Source organism: Phaseolus vulgaris, chromosome 1 (assembly GCF_000499845.2).
Source record: "Phaseolus vulgaris cultivar G19833 chromosome 1, P. vulgaris v2.0, whole genome shotgun sequence".
In the NCBI taxonomy this organism is placed as follows: Eukaryota; Viridiplantae; Streptophyta; class Magnoliopsida; order Fabales; family Fabaceae; genus Phaseolus; species Phaseolus vulgaris.
The window spans coordinates 3117706-3138584 of record NC_023759.2 but is presented as its reverse complement, the minus strand read 5'-3'; the positions used below and the strand labels follow the sequence as shown (position 1 = coordinate 3138584).

The window sequence follows — 20879 nt, the reverse complement described above, 5'->3', positions numbered from 1 at the left end:
CTTCTTCTCTCTTCTTCTTACTTGCTTCTCAAGTCTTACCTATAATGTCTCTCCTACCATTAAATTTATATCCAAAATTTACCTTTAAAACTTATGGTACCTATTTCCTATTTAAATTTAATTTCTCCCATCTTCCAATATACCTTACCTAACATTTCACTACTTTTAATCCCACTTTTATCTCAAACTTATGAGATCCATTTAAGAAATTAAAGAGATGTAAGTGTTACATATGATATGTCTCACTTATATGATACACATGAGATACTAAGTCCTACATATTGTATGTTCCATTTTATATTTTAACAAATAGTAAAATATACTTCATCTTCTCTTCATTCACCAATAAACACTCATGCCCCTTATAAGAAATCTTGTGAATAAATCTAACAGATATCACATTTAAACCTTTTTCTTTTAGGAAGTAAAATAAATGAGATGAACACTAGTGACCTACCAAAAGATAAGATCACATTTTACTTAAAATTCATTGATTATCCGTAAGTATGAGAAAGAAAAAGTGCCCATACTTTACTCAAAATTCATTGATATCCCAAACTCTTCAATCTTGCAGTCTAGATCAACCCACAAGGTAAATTTCATAAACCCACACTCCCCTAAACTTATTTCTTTAATTTTTTTTTCAATAGAAAAAGGATTTCTCAATGCATATACATTTATTTCCCCTATTTGTAATGTTTAGGTCAGTAAAGGTTAAAAAACAAACATATAGGATTATATTCATTGTTTGTGTTTTTTCTTATTTAGAATTCAGATATGAGAGAGGGTGAAGGCAAGGAAATTGTCTCACCAGAGAGGGATGTGTATGATATGACAGTGACTTCTAACAATCATCTTATTGTTCATAATAAGAAATTGGTGGTCACATGAGACATTGCATATGATAATAAGAGTGGTAGTAGGAGAAGGACCAAGATTTTTTTGCTCTTCAAAGGAGGTCAAAATTCATGCAACGCACCATCAACTTTTTTTACTTTACATTTTTCCTCACTATAATTTGTTTAATTTATTTAGATATTATATCTTCATGCTTCTTCTATGTACGTATGAAAAGAATAAAATTAAAATTACCACATTCTTTTCGCACAATAATCGATTATATTATAAATATTTTAATATATTTTTAAAGAATTGATTATATTAAAATATTTTAATAATATTTATATTTTTAATTATTATTATAAATAAAATAAAATAAAATTTATTTTTTTATTCAGTCATCCAATCCAAATCGTTCTTACACATTAGAAATAGGGTGGTGATACTTTGTCACTTACACCGTAAAACATATCCACTTCACAATCTAATAAATTATTACTTTAATTATATTTATTTAATTTAAAATATTATTATAAATGATTGTCAAATATATATTATGTTTTTAGTGTCAAAAGAAACTTTTCTCTTAAAAATATTTAAATCTATGAAACAAAATAAACAAACAAAAACTTGATGAGGTGACATTAATTAAGAATTTGAATGAAATTTTTGTATGAGTTGTGATGATACTTACAAAATAAAATGAGATGATTTTCGATAAAAGTTGTTCTATGACATAATTATAGTTTTTTTATATGTTTGGGAACATTTATGTGTTAATATGACAATTTTGATTTTCTACGTATACCATTTTAACTTCGAGCAATCACTTAAGAGGTGATATTTAGTGTATACACATTCCACTACTGCTTTAGTAATATAGTTTTTCTCTCTCGTGCTTGAATTTTGCACCATTACTTTAGAATATAAATGATTATACATAAATGATGAGAAAAATAGTAATCACTTCTACATCCAAATAATTGTTTAAACCATAAAATTCAACGTCAAATGATAATATAAAAAGGATAAGTCATATGATAAGATAATTTATTATCATATGGGGTCTTGTTCAAGCCACATATACTTAATTGTAAATGTTTTTTCTAAGTACAAGAGGTGTTACGTAATGATTATGTATGTATATGTATTGAATTGAATTGATATTTATGGATTGTGATTTATGAATAATGAATATATGTGATAAGATGTATTGGTTTGTGTAATGTTTGATACCTATGATGGTATTATGATCATGTGTAGTTACAGTGTAAAGTCACAAAGATTAAGATGTTGACAGTTGAGAAATTGAAGGAGTTTTTGTATCATGATTTGTAAAGTAGATGTAAGAAACCCTAATAACATAAGAAGTTGAAACTATGTTTACTTATAATGATTTTGATGAGTTAAATGTTAGTTTTTTGTACTACATACTTAATATGAGTATTTCAGGTGATGTATTGTGATAACAAATTTCCTTGATAATACGAGATACAATCAAGAATTTTTGTTACTTATATAATCATTCATGTGTAATTTTTTTATATATTGTCAATTTATTATTGAGAATGTGTGTTGAAATGTGAATTTGTTGAATAAATGATGTATGATGATGTGAGTGATAATGTGATGAATGTATATTATATATTGATTGATTTAATTTATTGTGTTAGCTTACTTTTGTATTTGTTGTGTTTTGTTTGTGTAAGAATCTAAAAAATAGCTTTAGAATAGAAATGATATAATTAAAATGACATATTAGTATTTTATCATCCAAGTTTCATTTTAAAATAATCATCATCTCTCTAGAAAATATTTTTCTTTTCTCCTCTATCTTCTCTCTAAATTTGTAACCTTATCATCATTCATCAGTTTAATGATCAGAACGTTTAAAATGAGGTATACATACTATCAATCTCAAATATGCTCAACAAAAATTTATTGTACTAAATGAATTTAGACATATCAAAATTTCTTATTATAAACGAATTTGGACATATCGACCTTAAAATCCATTAAATTTATCATAATTTATTCTTTTTAAAAAAAAGTGAAAAAAGTGACACATCTCTATCGTAATTATAATCCTAATAGACCTTCCACCATTTATTATTAAAAATGAAATGGAATATAATACAGTATATTTGAAAGTAAGGATAAAAGTAACTCATTCACGTATTGGTTTTCTTTAAATATTGACCGTTTAAATCTTATTCAATAGGTATCCTATATTTTATTTAATAAAATAATATAGGTTAGATAGTTCTCTACCCGAGGATTAGTTAAAATAGTTATTTATAAAAAAATATTATTCTATTTTAATATAAATCTAACACACATAAGATGTTTAAAATTAAAAAAAAATGTATATAAAACATAAAGTATTTTTTTTTAATTTATAAATAATTCTCTTTAAATTTCAAAAGGCTCGTTCCCTCCAAAATTTTAAAAAAATTCAAAATGCTCTTTAATATATTTAATTTATATATATAACATTACTTTTATTTATAAACAATTTCGATTAGAAATGTACTAAAATTTTTATAAATAGGGTTTTTTTCTCAACCAAGCTCATCACTCCAAAACGCAACGTAACGCAGTGACAGCTGGAAAATGGCACTAGCATCCTTCTCTTGCTTTCTCTCTCATCCTTTCAACCTTATTATTGGATTCACTATCTTTGAGTGTGTGTAAGAGTGTTTAAATTTTAGTTAGAAAACTTAAAATTTAAAACAAATCCACAATTTTTTGAAACTGTATCAAGTACCCATATGTTGTGGGAATTATTTTCTTCTATAAAGATAAGAACTTAACAAGAAAAGTAATCAAAATTTTGTGACTGATTTAAAAAAAATAAAATAGAAACTAACACAACCTATTATACACCATAACCCAGAAAGATGTTTGAACCATGGGATTCCGCGAAAAAGCTACATGCAATAATTCCAATTTTTTGACATTATATAAATTCATTTCAACCTATAAAAAAATAATTTTATTTTGTAATGTTTTCTTTTCATAGAGGTTGTTATGAAAATAATTGTCTAAGCAGTGTCATTGTACTTGAAAGAGCATGAATTGAGAAGTTGAAAGTGTTAAGGAATGAGGTGGTCTTAGTTAGCTACTCAAAAGACTTGGTCCACTAAATTGAGTGACTCATGAATTGAAAGAGGTACAAAGATTTGGCAGTGATTGCACTCTTCACCATCCACAGAGAAGCAATGACAGATAATTTCTTTTAATAAAGAAGCTGCTTTTTCCAAAGTGAAAAGAAGCATGAGAAATGTTAGTACTTTCAAAATGTTCTTGTAACCACTTTTTCTTTGGTTAGTATCTGGCAACAAAGACAACCCCTTTTTAAAGAATGGTTAAACACATCATTGTTGGTTAAGGGGAGAGATGCTGTTACAGCTAAACATGGAATAATTTAAGGGATTGATTCCTTGTTCATAGGTATAAACACCAAAATTTAATTTTAGCAAAATTATACTTTAAATTAAAAAATAAATTTTTAATATTTGTAATTTGAAAACAATTGGTTCTCTTTGTCCGAACGTCTTATACTAAATATTGTTAAAATAAATATTTTAAAAAATAAACATGTAATTGGGTATTTGATTATAAGAATCTAAAATGAAATATCATATAAATAACTTGAAATTATTAATCATCTAAGTGAAATTTTAGCCATATTTAAGATAAAAAAAAAAGTCCACTTTTAAATTTTAGAGACTAAAAATAAATTTATATGAAAACATATTAAAACATAAAAATATGTATAAATACAATGTCTCTGAAATGTAAAATTTGTAAAAATTACCAGAAAAGTTTGAATGATCCTTTTTTCTATTTCACCCACTTTCTCAGAAATGAAGCTTCGATTTGGCAGTAGTGCAAGAGTATTATTCAACGCCTTTCCATGGAAGTAATGAAAGTTTCCAAAGACTTTCCAAGGAAGCAATTGGGGCAATTTTATTTGTGTGTGTTGCTTTCACCCACAAACGAGCTTAGATGGGGAATGACACCACAAACTCAATGCCAATTGCACACTTCAGTTAAATAAATTAGTGGCAGTTAGTAGTATTTAATTATACTATCTCCATTTCAAAATAAAGTTTTTATTATATAAAGATAAAAATAAATTACTGGTATTTTCATCTTAAAATATTTTTTTGTCTTAGAATTAATTATTTTCTATTTCTTAAAGTATAAAGAAAATCAATTTCAGAAACGAATATAGTATTCAAGAATAAATATTTTTCTTCAACTACTTTTTTCTTGAACTTTGAGATAAAACATTAATAATGTCAATTAAATGAAGGAATGATCCAATAAAATAAAATTAATTGATATTTGCACTGAGATCAACCATGCAAGTGTCTTGTTTAACCAATAAAAATAACAGTTATTGAAAGTATTGGAAAGGACATAGCGCGGTTATTTTTCGCACAAAATTTCTTGTTTGATAAAATATTAAATCCATTCTATAAAAATATTAACTAATGTATTTAATATCTTGAAAATATGAAACATTGAATATTTACCATACAAAAAATGTTACGCACGAAATTAGAATTATTGTTGGTGTAATTGACAAGCTTCCATTAAGAAATGGCAACGCAACTGAGCAAAAGAAAAAGGTAGAAAGGTATAATTTCAAAGGGCATTTACGAGGACCTAAGAAAAAGGTGTCCACCAACTCATTCTATTCTTTTTCGAGAAAACGTAATTCGGAAGATTTCTTTTCAATCTGCCAAATGGCAATTAGTTAATAGAGATTATCGTCATCTTTCCAATAGTGTTATTGTGTGAAGGAACCACGCTTCCGCGAGTATAATTAATTAAGCAAAAGTAACTAAAAGTATGCACAAACATTTAATAGGAATACGATTATCTGTTTAAATTAAAACTAAAATATTACCTTAATAAAAAAAGTTTCGGTTACGAAATTAACATTAGAAGTCCATTGTTTTGAAAGCGATACTCTGACGTTAAGTTATAATCCAAATTAAATGTAAAATAACTATTCTATTTTAAGAAATAAAAATAGCCAACTTACTCAAATAATGCTTGAAATTTGCTGTAAACGTGAATAGTCTGCAATACAAACGTTAAATTCTCTAAATGTAATTATTGCAATACATATCTATTAATATGTAGTTAAAATAGTGTATAAATTATTGCAGATTCTTAAAATTTAATTCTTATAATAAATAAATTAAGAAAGAAAGAACAATCTCTTACTACCTTGAGAGCAGCTAAGAATGAACCTAATGCGTGAAATAAACATTAAATCGTAGAGCGATTTCAACAGCAGAGATCAAACAGCTTGATTTCGTTACAACAGCTACAGGAATTGAACGGAACTATAACTTTTTCACGAACATAGATTTGAAGAAAGAAACCGTGTTTAATTTTTCGGAGAAATTTTAGTTTCAGGCGAAGTCAAACAAAATTCATCGCTACAAATATTTAAAGTAAAATTCACAGCCAACTCAACGAATAAATTTAACAAAAACACAAAAACTTAAAACTGCAAACAGTGCAGCTCAAATATATATATAAAAGAAATCGATTATGTACTAGAAACAATGATCACAATAACAACAATAATACTACTAAACTCGTAAAAAACAATATAGATCCAGCAATCAACATATATAATCTCTACATAGAGACATGAATAGAGAGAAAGAGAGAATTATATACTAATGCTACTAAAATTTCCAGTCTACTAAACATCCACACAGGTAAACGAGAAAATCCATGAGCTACGCTCAGATCCGGAGAGAAGAACCGAAGGCGAGAGCAGCAACGGCAGCAACAACACCGGCGACGAAGGACGGAGAAACGGCGATGGCGGGAGACGTCGGACTCGGGGCCGGAGCGTCGGCGGCGGAGATGACGGCGACGAGGACCGACATTACGGCGATGAACATTGCTTTGGAGAGAGCCATTGGTATTGTTTTGATTTTTCTGTTTTCGGTATTTAGGGTTTGGGTTTGGTTGGGGGCAGTGAGAGTTCGCTTTGGGAAGAGGCGAAAATGGTGGTTTATATAGAAGGATGGAGGAGACGTTACGGGCAGTTCGGGTAGTTGCCCGAAGTACAGACTGGCAATAGGTCCATTGCCAGCTGGATCTGCTTCTATTCTGAAAAGTCAGGTTTCACATGACTATTTCGAAACGACGCCGTCTCTTCTGAAATTCCTTGCCCCACTTGCTCCTGTTCTCTCTCTTTCACGCACAACACCTACAATAATTATTATTTAGAATAAATAATGGATGTTTTGATGATGATAAAAATAAAAAAGTTACTTATAATAAAATGTAGTGGAATATATTTATTTGGTATAAATTTTTTATTTTTCATCCATTAAGAAATTATTATATTTACATAATAACTATAAAGTAAATGTGCACTTATTTTTGCTTTTTTAACTAGTGGGAGTTTTAGTTTTTTCCCTCTATTTCTATTATAATGCATTCTCTTCTTTCATTATTTCTCTCTCTCTCTCTTTTATGTTTTTTTTTCTTTCATTATATTATAACTTTTATTTTTTTATTTCTCTCTTTTCAGGTTTTACGCTTTTAGAATAGTAATTAGTTTATTATGCAAATTAAACAAATATATGTAGGGTTGTGTTTGTTTATGGTGAGTGTAGTTTTTGGTTGAGTGTATTTGGGCTTATTTTGGTGAAAAGAAAGTGAAGGGGGAAGGAAGAAGATTAAATGGTGTTTTGTTGTTTTGTTTATATATGAGGTTGAAGATATTACGTGCATGTTTTTTTTTCTTGATAAATGGATACCATATAAATATGATTTTTGGAGTATTTAATCTATTATATTTGAGTCTTATCAATTACTTCACTATAATCTTCATTATAATCGATTATCTCTTTTGTAATTAGTTAGGTATGTATTTTTAATTAATTAATTATGTGTGAACACTTGAGTTATTATATTTGAGCTCTTAATCAATTAATCCTACAACGTAAGATTATGTTTTTAATTGTAATTGACTAGGCATGTTTCGTAAACAATTATGCATGAAAACTTCAATTAATATGTTTGAGCCCTTAATCAAATAACTCCTACAACATATTATATCTTTAATTGTAATTGATTAGGCGTGTATTCGTAATGAATTATGTTTTGAAACTTAATCGATTATGCAATGTCTTGTTTGCATTAAATCAACTTGTAATTACAATAATTAATGGTCATATTATTCTTAATTTGTTGATAAATAGAATGTTAACAAATTTAATGTGACATTAATTTTCCATCAACACCATGTATTATAATTACTAATATTATTCTCTTTACCTAAACACATTGATTGAAAATATTTAAACATTACATTTGTTCTTTAATTACAAATTTCAAACCACAATAATACATAAATATATATACTTTTTAATTATGAAAATTATTCTTTATTTGAAACCAATTCTACAAATAAATCAAAAAATATATATATCTAAACATTTATTTTTATTTTAATTGAAAGTCTTCTCATTTTCATGATAGAATATTTTGTCAATTAATTAAAAATACAATTAATTTTGTTTACATTTCAATCACTTCATCTACATTCTTTCCACTCAAATCTATTAACTTTTTTCGCATTCAAATAACATAATTTTTCACTCTCCCCCTCCTCTAAACAAATGCAAAGTAATTTAAAATATTTTTTTTATAGTACCATTCTCATAATATGACAAAAATCCTATACACAAAAACGTGTCTCCTCATAATTTATTATAGTTTGATAAAACGTTTTTTTTTCTATAATATCATACAAAAAATAATTTAGTATTAATGTTTGTAAAATTCTTGGTTTAATCACGTGTGTGTTTCTATACTTGAAATTTTTGTTCTTTTATTTATTATAATTTAAAATATTTTATTTTATTAATTCATCTCAATCACTTGAATCCAAACGGTTGTTAGAGTCTCTCTTTCATTCCCCTAAAATATCATAACCAGAAACAAACTCGGCGTTACATTGTTTTATCTTTTCATTTTATTTAATTAACTTTATTCCATTAAAAATATGGTAAATGATCTTAGATTATTAAGATCAAAAGAATGAAAAAAAATACAGTTATAAATTAAAATAGAATCTTATAAATCATAATGACCTCAAAAAAGTTGTTGCAATAGCAAAATGGTTAGACAAAATCTTTTTATAATATCGTTTGTCTATTAAACTTAATAATTTTATACATTCTTATTTATTTTTATAAGTTATTAATTGTTCAATTAAATAATGTTTTATATTTTAAACATTAAATATATTTAAGTTTTTATTTAAAATTCTTCAAATATGAAAGCAAAATTAAGAAAAGAGAGTGAAAAAAAATACCATAATACTGCAGTAAGTGAAACATGATACGCGAAATGAGAGGCGCGTGAAGAAGAAGGAGAAAAACTAAGAAAAATGAATTTATTGTGTGATTAATATCATTAATATGATAAGGTGAGATTACTTCTAAACTAAGCAAATGAAAATATTTATTATTTACTTAATTCAAATTATTAATTTTATTACACAAGTATTTAGAAATAAACAAATTAGTACGTATCAAATGTTAGATTCTAATTAAACACGTTTAGCATGTGTCAATCTTTTAAAAGATGTGGTGTGATTCTTAATTACATTATGCATACTTTTTTAGATTAATGATGTGATTATTCTCGGAAAGATTAAGAAAATGTCACACACATAATTAATAATAAGATGAGAAATATTTGTTATATCCTAGAGACAAAATTTCTCCAACTTAAGCTTCAATTCAAAGTAAATCATAATTTAGACCAAAGTGTCTACTTATACTGCAGGAATATTAGACCCATCCACTAATTAACTAATCCAATAAATTATTTAATTAGTCAATAAAAATAATATGTATGAAAAATTTATAATTATAAAAATTATAGAAACAAATAAAAAAATTAATAATTTTTTTTTTATCGTAACAACATTTCAAACATGTGGGAATATCATAAAGAGCATAAGGGTTGTGTTTTGAAAATTTGTCTTGGGAAAGACAAAAGTAAGAAATAAAGAAGAAGAAAAAAAGAATGTCTCCACCAAACTCTCTAAGTACCAACAAGCTTTTGATAACTCAATAAATACTCAAGGAAGACAATAACTATAAATATTACATTCGCATGGTGGTAAGGACTTCAATAAGGCCAAAACTAAGTTTCAGTCTTAAAAAATTTAGTTGTGTTGACTAAATTTTCAATATATTTTTTTTAAATATGTTTTAATTTTTTATAAATTTAGATATTTTTAATCTGTTTTTATTAAATTACTTTAGTGTATTAAATATTTTTAAAAAAATATTTTTTAATTAAGTTACTGTGGTTTATTTATTTCATTAATTGAATAACGTGGTTTTTATATTGTTCTGTCTTCCTATTTATTTGGGTTTCTCTTTGTGCACTTATACATTTTGTTTCTTTCACTTCTATATAATTGTGGATTGACAAGAGACTTTTTAAAAATCACAGGTTAGTGCAACCCTAGACCTTGTTGCTTTCCAACAACATTGTGATGATTAAGAGCTGGTTTTGCAAGCGTTGTTCCTCATAGAAAATGTATGTTTCATTTTTTTGGCTTCCAGTAATGGTAATCCGAAATATTTGCAATTGCAAATCCAAAATGAAAATGGAGGTGTGCATGCATATACTATTCCCGGAATATTTTATAATGTTTTGTTTTTTATGGATTTTCTATTTTGGAAAATACAATGGCTTATGGAACACCTCCTCTTCTCTTCTTTAATGAATTTTTTTTATCTTATGGGTTAGTGATTTTTGAAATTCATTTATTTTATTACAGATTACCTATTCCAGAATGTATTTCCGAAACTCAATTGCCAGAAACCACCACATCCCATTATCATCCAAAATTGTTAAGGATAATTTTGATATTTTAAAAAATGTATGGGTGTAGGACGACACATCTTCCTTACTTTATCTTTACATGTTAAATTAAGTTGGGTTAATCTCACATGAGGTTGATACAAGTTTATTCGGCTCAGGTCAACTCAAACAACAAAGACCAAAATATGTATCTGATGAAGAATTTTAAATTTTTACTTTTAGATGAAATTTGAAATTATTTAAAAGGTCGAAAAAGTCAAGGTCCTCTCTTAAGCTTCCTAAATTGCTGTTGATTTTGATTGGGGATGTCGTGTGATATTCGGTTTCTGGTCGATATAGGTGATGTACCTACAAAAGGTACTCTGACGTCTAAGTCATTGTTTGATATGATATAATTGAATATATTAACACATATTTGCATTAGTTTGTGTGTCTACTTATAGGACCGTGATTGACCTCTAACATTGGATCAAGATTAAGATAGTTTTTAAGGTAAATTTTTTGAATTTTATGAGAATTTTCGTACAATAATTATGATAATTATTGTGTTAAAGGATGTTTATAATATTATGTTTAAAAGACATCCGGACAACGATCCTGATATCCTCTAAAAAACTTACGATATATTAATAAAACATATATTTGAAAGATTAATTTACATAAAAAAAATGTAATTAAAGATTTATTAATCAATGCACTATTTTTTTTAAACCAATTTGGATATAAAATCAAAGGGTAATATATTACTTTTACTTAAATCATTCCTTCTTTACTACATTAAAATATTTAATAAAAATAGCGTATTTTTTTGTGTGCAAACTTTTATTAACTTCCGAATGTAAGCTTCCAAACTCTCCCCTCATAATGATTTTTACGGGAAAATTGATTAAAAATCAATCTCAAGGAATATGGTTTCTTGATAGTTATTTTTTAAAAAGTAAAATAACAAAAAAATAAAACTCTTTCAACTTCAAATTCTAGTAAAACTAAAAAAAAATTATTGAGCCATACACTCCCTAAAATGAACAATAATGCAAGAGTAACTTTACCAATTCATTACTATTCTCAGTTTTAAACAATGAATACAAGTAAAATAGGTAGTGTGTGATCCATTTTTTTCGAACTTTTTTCCCGTAGGAGTTAAGTTCAACATATTTGGGAAAAAAAATCTAAAAACATTTAAAATAAAATAAATTCGATCTTATCATATCATTAAAAAAGGAAACTGAAATAAATTTAAAGGAGGGAGGGTTAATGGTAAACCTTGTTGCTCTCCCTCTATCAATTTAACACATTAATAAAGAACTTGGTTTGAAAAAATTACCTATATTTATCGAACTTCTACTTTATTCATAAAATTCTTAACATGAACTTCATCTGTGAAGCATTTAGGCCAAAAAAAAAAAGATTAGGCCACATAACCTTGTGTAAGTATAAATTACAAGTTCCTTAGTAATAAAAAAAAGTGTCAGATGCAAAATTAAGATTCCAATAAATTTCAAGTCTCTTGGCCAAAGAGAGAAACAAAAGAACAAGTAGATGAGATTATGCAAGCTACTTCAACTCCACAAGCATAAGTATCTACACCAGTGTTCTAAGCTTGATCTACTACGTCCAAATCATGTTCCATATCCATGTCCTGCGTCTTAGTTTTGTAAGCAAAGTCTTCATCAAGACTCTCCATAGTTTTTCCAAAAACAAATGACTTTGTTCCCATTGTTGTAAAGGGCAACAAGCCCAATGCTCGAGCAGTTTTTATCTCCCTGGCAACCTTTCTTTGAGCCTTTGCACTAATGCCGGTCTATTCAATGATCAAGAAGAAACAGTGTTAAGATCTCACAATATATAACAAGTTTATGAATTCTTCATTAATACTTAATAGAGGAAGAAATGAGAATTTTTTCTCCAAAAACTAAAATCAACTTATACACAAGTTAAAACTATCATGATTCATGAAACAACTTGTATAAATTGACTTGCACATTAACTAATTTTAACTTTTGGAAAAAAATATTATTATTTTTTATTTTCTTCTTCTATAAATGTTTATAGAAAATTTTATCCAAACAAACTCTCTATATATAATAAGCTTGAGTAGGGGAAAAAATACAAGAGGAATCACTGCAGTACTAATTCTGAAATACCCATAATTTATTTTTCCTCCATCATTCTTACAACTTTACTGTCAATATAGTTTTAGAACTTACCTGGCTTCTCTTGATAATAATTCCTGCCTCTGTTAAGAAATTTGCCAGGAATCTAACATTCTGCATGAAAACATAAATACTACTAAGCCATTCCAAAAATAGCATTAATATTTAATAGGAAGATACTTTGTTATAAAGGGAATATGTTATCATAGTTTCACTAGCAAGAATGAAAGAAAAGCTACGGTGACTAGACAGAGTTGCAACATACATTTACCTCGCCTTCATCTGCCTTCACTCAATTTAAAATTGACTAATCCATAAATCGATTACAACTTAGCATACAGAAGCGGGAGAAAATTTTAGGCTTGAGTTGCAAGTGAAAAACTTAACAAGAAATTTTCATACAACTTTATCAAATTGGTTCTAAGAATGCACAGTATTTAGAGCCATGGATCAAAGCAAACTGGAAGGATAACTTTCAGCTTGTTCAAATGAATCTGTAATCTATATCAATTATCTTTTATTTTTATAGTTAACATACAAGACATCTGATTTAATATTAACACACATGGAAGAGGTCATGATGGTATGGTTAAGGTTGACTTAAACACCATTCGCATAAATCCTAAAATGAATATATATGGTGAGAAATGTACACAAACAACCTGACAATCTACATAAGATAGTTGTGATAATAAAAATATTTTTATTCATTTCCAGTTTTGCTTTCACCAAAGACAATGCAACAAAGCACACACGGATTAACAAAACATTTAATGAGATGCGAAAGTGTCTCTCACTATGAGAACGTGCAAGTCGTGAAGTTAGTTTATTTTATCATAATAGTAATATGCAAAAACAGAATATTCATGCAAGTGACAATTTTCACTGCAACACAGAAATCAGAAGAATACGGTAGATGCATTACTATAAAGAAACTACTCTGACATAAGTGCTAACCCTGAAATCTGCTTTCCTAAGAACTTCTTTGGTGGTTACACTGAATTCCCACCTTACGGGAGGCTTGCGTACACCAGGTTTTGTAAGATCCAGATCCTGTATGAAGAAAGATACTGCACAAATTAGAAAACTAATATGTACCACATAATACAAAATAAACATTAACAGAGTAAAGGTTGAGATATCATGAAGTGAATGGGATATCGTAGCCATAGTTGTTTAAAGCAGACAAAATAAGACCGGTGATAGGATCCAAAGCATTTAACATTATTGGTTAATCATACATACCATTGTATATGAACAATCAGATGCTGATAAAAAAAAAAAAAAAATATGAACAATCAGATGTGTATATGTTAATTGATCTAATTTAAACCCTTCAATTCAATAGACTGAAATTATGTGTAAATTAAAAAGGATAAACAAGAGACAGCAAACAGAGTAACAGTATTCTGTTCTGTCAAACGACCTTCTAAAAACCACTGCAACAAAAAAATTCTTTCATGAGGAGAACATCATGAACACCCATTCAAAATTTCCCAAATGCGTATTCCCTCCATTTTTAATTGATACAATCAATAAAGATACCTCCAACACATAAGATATCAAGAAATGCAAATCTCTTTCATTACTATCCAACCATATTCACATGCCTTTATCTTACCCACTCGCATGAGCTCACCTAATGGATTGCTATTTCCAACCATTCCCAACATTTTCTGACACCCACATACTGGTTACTAGTGTCTCTTGCTACTTAACCACAATCACACACTTCCTGGACCATTACAACTGTCTGTTGCTACCCAGTCATAGCTTGCAAATCTTGTTCCTTTTTTTATCACCCTCTATTCTGCTACTCATCCAATCAATACCCATCGTTCTTGTTATAATTATAGTAACGAGGAGCATATCCTATATAATCAAGATTATATATGTATTATTAGGAACGTTATTATTTATTCTTGTACTATATCTTTATTGTTAGAAGATATCAATGTTCTTCTATTTATTGAATAGATTCATTTTTCACAATAGGCATCCGTATTGTCTCAGAAAATACAGTTTCAGCTTAATACCTCTCTTTCTCCTAGAGTTTAACAGTTTTTTTTTTCTTTTAGAATAACTTGTGAATATCTCTTTAATGTTGGATATTTTTTTTATTTTTCAGTATATATAATATACATTATGATTATTTACATCAAAGATCTATAATCTCAACTTTATGGCCATCCTGCTATTCCATTATAGCATTATTGGTGCCAGTCACTTCGTGCTGCTATCAGTATTGAAAAAAATACTCTTCACTATATTTCATTCAATACCTCCTACCAAACATGTGTATAATTTATCACGACATCAATCATCAATTCAGACATACAACATTTGATGCCCTCATGCATATGACAGAATTAAGCACAAACAAACATATAAAATTAAAGATAAATATAGAAAAAAGATAACCAAGGAAAATAGGCATTGTCATTCAACTTACCTTTGTATCATATGTATAACCAAGTGGAAAATTGGCATCATATCGAAAAGCATAATCTTCTTTGTCAATTTCTTCCTCATCAAATTCAAAGTATGAGGCAGCATTCTTCAGTCTTCCATCCATTCCATCAAGTAAAGTGTCATGATTTTCTTCTAGGTTATCCATTATATCAGAACCAAAAGCATTTCCTGAACCAGATCTTTGTCGACCCATTCCCTGTTGGTCAATCTTTTCAATAATGGAATCAAATTGGGCATATCTACCACGATTTTCTCCAAACTTCCCAAACTCCTCAGGAGACCATGACTTGTTAGCCTGATGATCACTACCTATTCCCTGTTGGTTAATCTTTTCAAGAGCGGAATCAAATTGGGCATATCTACCACGATTCTCTCCAAACATCCCAAACTCCTCAGGATACTCTGACTTGTTAGCCTGCTGATCACCAGTTCGATTATCTGCTCAAACACAGGGCAAGAATCATAAGGAATAATTTTAAATCCACAGTACAGTTATGAGAGACAGATAAAAAAGATAAAAAATTTAAAACATCGGTATAAAATTTGGGAAATTGTGATTCTAGCAACAGACCACATACTATTGAATTTATACTTACATGAGTTCGGTAAAGTAATAAATGCTAAAAAATCCCAAATGATATGTTATATGTAACGTGCAGAAATCTGCTAGGCCTATTATATAGAACACATGCAATTCTCATCTGATTAAAGTTTAAATCCATAGAGATTTACTATATAACATTTTTCTTTCCTTCTTATTCCAAAGATTATGTGAACCTTCCCTGATTGAATATTCAATAGAAATATATACTTCCTGTTTGGCCTACTACATACTGTGAAAAATAAAAATTCAGAAGTGGAGTTAACTCTTCTCAGCACTGGAAAACATGTACAAACAAAAACCTAAGAACATGAAGAGAAGCAATTTGCCAGGACCCTACTTCACACGAAAAAAACACAAGATGTGGGTGATTAATCAACTTTAAAAAGAAAAAAAGAAAAAATGCTGCACCTTCAACAAGATTGTAACTCTATTAGAACCAACTCAAGTCAGGCCCGATCCTCCATGTAAAATTTCTCTTACACTCTAGGAGCCCACCTATTCCCCTCCCCTACGAGGTGCTTGCATTTTCCTTCAGAATTACAAACAAATCTCGATCCCAAGAGTAGGATTTTAGAAAAAGGATGAATACCCTCCAAAGAATAAAATTTTCACATCATATACAGAGAATCTTCAAAACTAAAGGCAGTTCATTCAATATTTACCTCAGCCTCAGTGACTCAGGATGGTAATTCCGTATTTTGCTTTTCTCAATATTAGGTTATTGGATCCAGGATGTTGCAATTTCATGCTTTTGATCATATTGTTGATAAGTTGGTAATTCTTCTATCATCCCAATTTTATCTCACAAAAATTATTTAACACCCTTGCAAATGGCCTTGAGATTAAAGCTACAGGCATTGGTCAAGAACTCTCTTCCACCCATACCTTTGGATTCAGTTCTAATCTTTCCTGATTGTCCATTAAATCTAGCTTCAATCAGCCAACTAACCCATTTCCTTAACTGTTAAAATGCCATTTTCTCTAACTCCTTTGACATTCAGGACCAGAGTATGGAAAGATGATTGGTGCATGTTTTTAATCATTCATGCAGACTAATCTCCTTCTGTTGTTACTACTGACACTGAATATAAATCTCCACATTATCTGAACCTAATTAAGTACTAAAGAAGGGCTCTCAATCTCACCCATTTGTAATATTTTGAAATGTGAATCATGTGAGCTAAATAATCGAGCTTGATCTTCTTTTCCAAATAAAGAAATTAGTCAGTCTAAATTTCAACTCAAAACTGTTTATTCAGATGTTAGGGACCATGACATGTTAGTTCTATCATGTGTTAATATTGTAATAGTTAGTTTAGCCCAGTCAGCTGGCATGCGACAACTGGCTGCAACTGTTTCTGTTCCTTGTAGAGCAAGCTATTTGTAGTTGTATAACCTTTGTTGTGACAGAATTCTAAATGCAATGAGAAATAAAATTTCCACTTTTAACAATGGTGAGAGGCAGGCTGGCAAGCCTTGGCCTTGACCTTTTGGTTCATAAGCAGACTTCCAATCATAGAGGAGTTAAGCATAAAACATTCACAAACTCAAACTTCATAGAAACCAAACACGTATACAGCCAAATCATCAAAATCAATTACCAAAATATCAGCAACAAGGTTGAACATAGCTTCAAAAGGAGACAATAAACAGACCAAGTACCTGTAAATCTCCAAGTGGAAAGACTTCTGAGCGTATGAGTCTGATAAAACTGATGTGACAAATTGACACTTAATGACCTAACTGCAACTGCAACAATCTTCATTTTCTTCCTGCTTTAAACAATTGTTTAACACTGTAAATTTATGAGCTTTGCGCTGGATTTTACAGTAGCTAAAATTATAACACCACACAAATCAAAGGGGAAAGTATCTCACTTCGGTTACCCTGAAATCTAAAACCATAAGAGATGTCTCAAATATTTCCATATCCAAGGAGATTGTATCGCAACTTTCAAAATAAAATAATATCTTTCAGTTAAGTACATTCGTAGTACATTTAAGATAAAACCTCTTGCACATCAAAATTTAGCTAGAGAAAGAAGGGTTACAGGTAAGTTGTTTCTAAAGTCAGCATTCAGAAAACACCGATGCAATAAACTTAAATAAATGATATTATCCACACGAGCATTAAGTTCTTATAAGTGTAATAAACCTCAGAGCCAATCATTCTTGATCACACAAGATCAAACATCACCACCCCACCAAGATAATGCATCTTTTTGAGTACTTGTAAACTGCCAATCAAGTAACAAGCTAACCAATTGCTCTACCAGACGACTGAACTGTTTCTAATATCATACAAAAAGCAGTGGAGCAAAACTAAATGTAGTTTCACAAATGCCTGCTATAAGTCACAATTCCAAAAAAAAATACATTTTGAAATATGAAATTTTTTCCTGCAACGCTACATCCGTTTAACTTGGCATGTCTCCTTAATCAAAATTTCCAGGTATCGGACCCAATATAAAAGACACTCTGATTCTAATATTTTTAAATTTGCTTAATTTCTACTTTAACGGCATGGTGTTATTCTGTTCGTAAACTTGTATCTTCGTGGGGGTTTTGTTGATCGCAAACACTGAAAATTTGAATTCAAAAACGAAAAATTCTTATATTTTATTCAGATTGTTCAATTGAAACATGAGAATCAATATTAATCGTCACTTAAACAGGAATATGGTTTGTTTGTTTGTTAGAGAAATCTAAAATATGACCAGAAATGAGGTATGCAGAATATGAAAAAGCAAAGGAGGGCTTACCTTACCTGAAAAATGAGAAGTTTTGGGTGTCCAAATTGAATGGTTCCAAGTAAGGGAAAGTGAGTGTTTATCGTTTGAAGAAGACGGTGGCGCCGCAGCGAGACACTCCCACGACGTCGCTTTACAGTGGTGGCGAGAGCAAGGGCTTCCTTCTTCTGTGTCTGTCTCACACAGGTAGAGCGTCGTCGTTTTGCTACTGGCCCAGGTAACTGAAACTCATCGAGCCGGGCCGGGTCGGGTCGGTGCATGCGAAGCCCGATCCCTAACTTCAAGCTTCGATCCGTTTTGTGTTACAACGTCTCTCCCAGACTGCTTCTTCCTGCACCTCCATCACTTCTTCAGCCACCTCCATAAATTTTCAAATTTCTAGATTTACACTAAGAAATAAAAATAAAAACAATATTTTACACTATGAATTACATAATCTAAAATCAAAAATTACAACTTTCAAATTATGTAATCCTCAAATTATGTAATTCAAAAGACAAAAATTACAACTTTCGAAACCTATTTAACAATTCTCAATACTAGATTACGTAATCTAAAACTTGTTTAAAAAAATAAACTTATTTACGTAATTCATAAATAAAAAATTACCACTTACATAATTCAGAAGTCAAAAATTAAAAAATAAAATCATACCAGATTATATAATCTATAAGTAATGATTTTTTACTTCCAGATTATGTAATCCGCTAGGTTTTTTTTAATAAGTTACGGATTACATGATCTAGTATTATCTAGTATTCTGAGTTGTTAAATGGGTTCTGAATTACGTAATCTAGAAATTATAATTTTTGACTTCCGAATTATGTGATTTGTAGTGTAAAATTATTTCTATTCTTTTTTTTTTTACTGAAGAATAATTTTGAGAATTTGAATGGAGATGGCTGAAGAAGTGATAGAGGTGCATGAAGAAGGAGTCCTCTCCCATTTCCTTTCTCTTTCCGTATCATAGATAGATAGGGTCCACGCAAGATACAAATTAGTAGGTTGGATCATATTAGGCTGTGTTTTACTTATTGCACCCTCATAATTGTTATCTGCACCTTCGTGTTAACAACAAATAGACTAAAATATCCATATAGTATAGTTATTGTTGTCATTGTGTCTTCTTTCTACTCCGATGCACTTACTCTCCTATTATACCATTGTTGCTGAGTTTCGCGACAATAATGAAGACATTATGGGGTGTTGTGGAGAGCTTTTAAAAAGCTTGAAAGTCTTGGTTGAGGAGAGGCTAAAGATGATGGAACAAAGAGAAAGTAACATGTTAAGTTTGTTGGGTTTAGTGGAGATTAAATAGCAAAACATATTTTTTCTCTTCTAAATTATCTAATCAAGAAAACTTTCAAATTCTTTAATTTATAGTAATATTTCTGAATTGTTCAACCCAAAAAGAGAGATGAAGGTTTATGGAGGGTTCTGAAAAGTTTATTTTAAAAAGTTTGTTCTAAAAAACAAAATAATATATTATGAGAAGTTTGTTCTCGAAAAAATCTCATATGTTCTAAAAAAAAACTTGTTTTGAAAGTAATATGCATGTCACTAATGAGTATAGTTTTACTCATACTTTAAAGCTTTAATAATATTGTACCATAGTCATTGATAAATCTATTATTTTAGTTATGATTCATCTAGTTTGGTTTATTTGGGTTTGAATTGTTATTCCTATTAATCTTGTGTTTTTAAGCACAATAGATGGTCTAATATTTTTTAGAGTAAACAATATAACTAGACCGTCTAGTGATTATATGAAGGAAACGGTCCAACAACACATCTGTCAAAACTCAACTGAAGAGAAAACTTCATAAATATCAAGTGTAATGAAAATGAATGTGTAGAAAGAGTCATATGTAAACAACATAGACTAGACGATTTGAAAGAAACGTCTACCACTTCGAGTGGGTCTCATCAAGCAAAAGTCAAAGTTGTTTTTTTAATCAACATAGAAAACAAAATATAAGTAGATGAATAAGATAATAAAATTTATAAAATCTCCAAAACATAAATCATTTGCAAAAATACGAAGAAACAAAGTTCATAGTCAAATTTGAAAGAAAATATGAGAATTTTGAAAATTTGGAAACTGATAAGCGGTAAACAATATTTGAGACAAAATATATTTTCAATTATTTTCTTTGATTGAAGT

General features: G+C 29.1%; 1 protein-coding gene across 9 annotated transcripts; it reads right to left on the bottom strand.

The window, feature by feature from the left end:
- Nucleotides 1–12047: 12047 nt before the first annotated feature.
- Nucleotides 12048–19053, bottom strand: LOC137816607 (uncharacterized). Of its 9 annotated transcripts, none has more exons than XM_068619816.1 (7): nt 18733–18906; nt 17844–17860; nt 17629–17761; nt 15343–15800; nt 13848–13943; nt 12945–13004; nt 12048–12538 (listed from the first exon to the last, which is right to left on the bottom strand). In XM_068619816.1, the coding sequence occupies exons 3-7, from the start codon at nt 17729–17731 to the stop codon at nt 12332–12334; spliced, it is 924 nt and encodes a 307-aa protein (XP_068475917.1). In that variant the 5' UTR covers nt 17732–17761; nt 17844–17860; nt 18733–18906; the 3' UTR covers nt 12048–12331. The 9 variants fall into 9 exon arrangements, with proteins under 9 accessions (XP_068475917.1, XP_068475916.1, XP_068475915.1 ...); XM_068619815.1 differs by having other exon boundaries at nt 17629–17741; XM_068619814.1 differs by having other exon boundaries at nt 17629–17738.
- Between the last annotated feature and the right edge of the window lie 1826 nt (nt 19054–20879).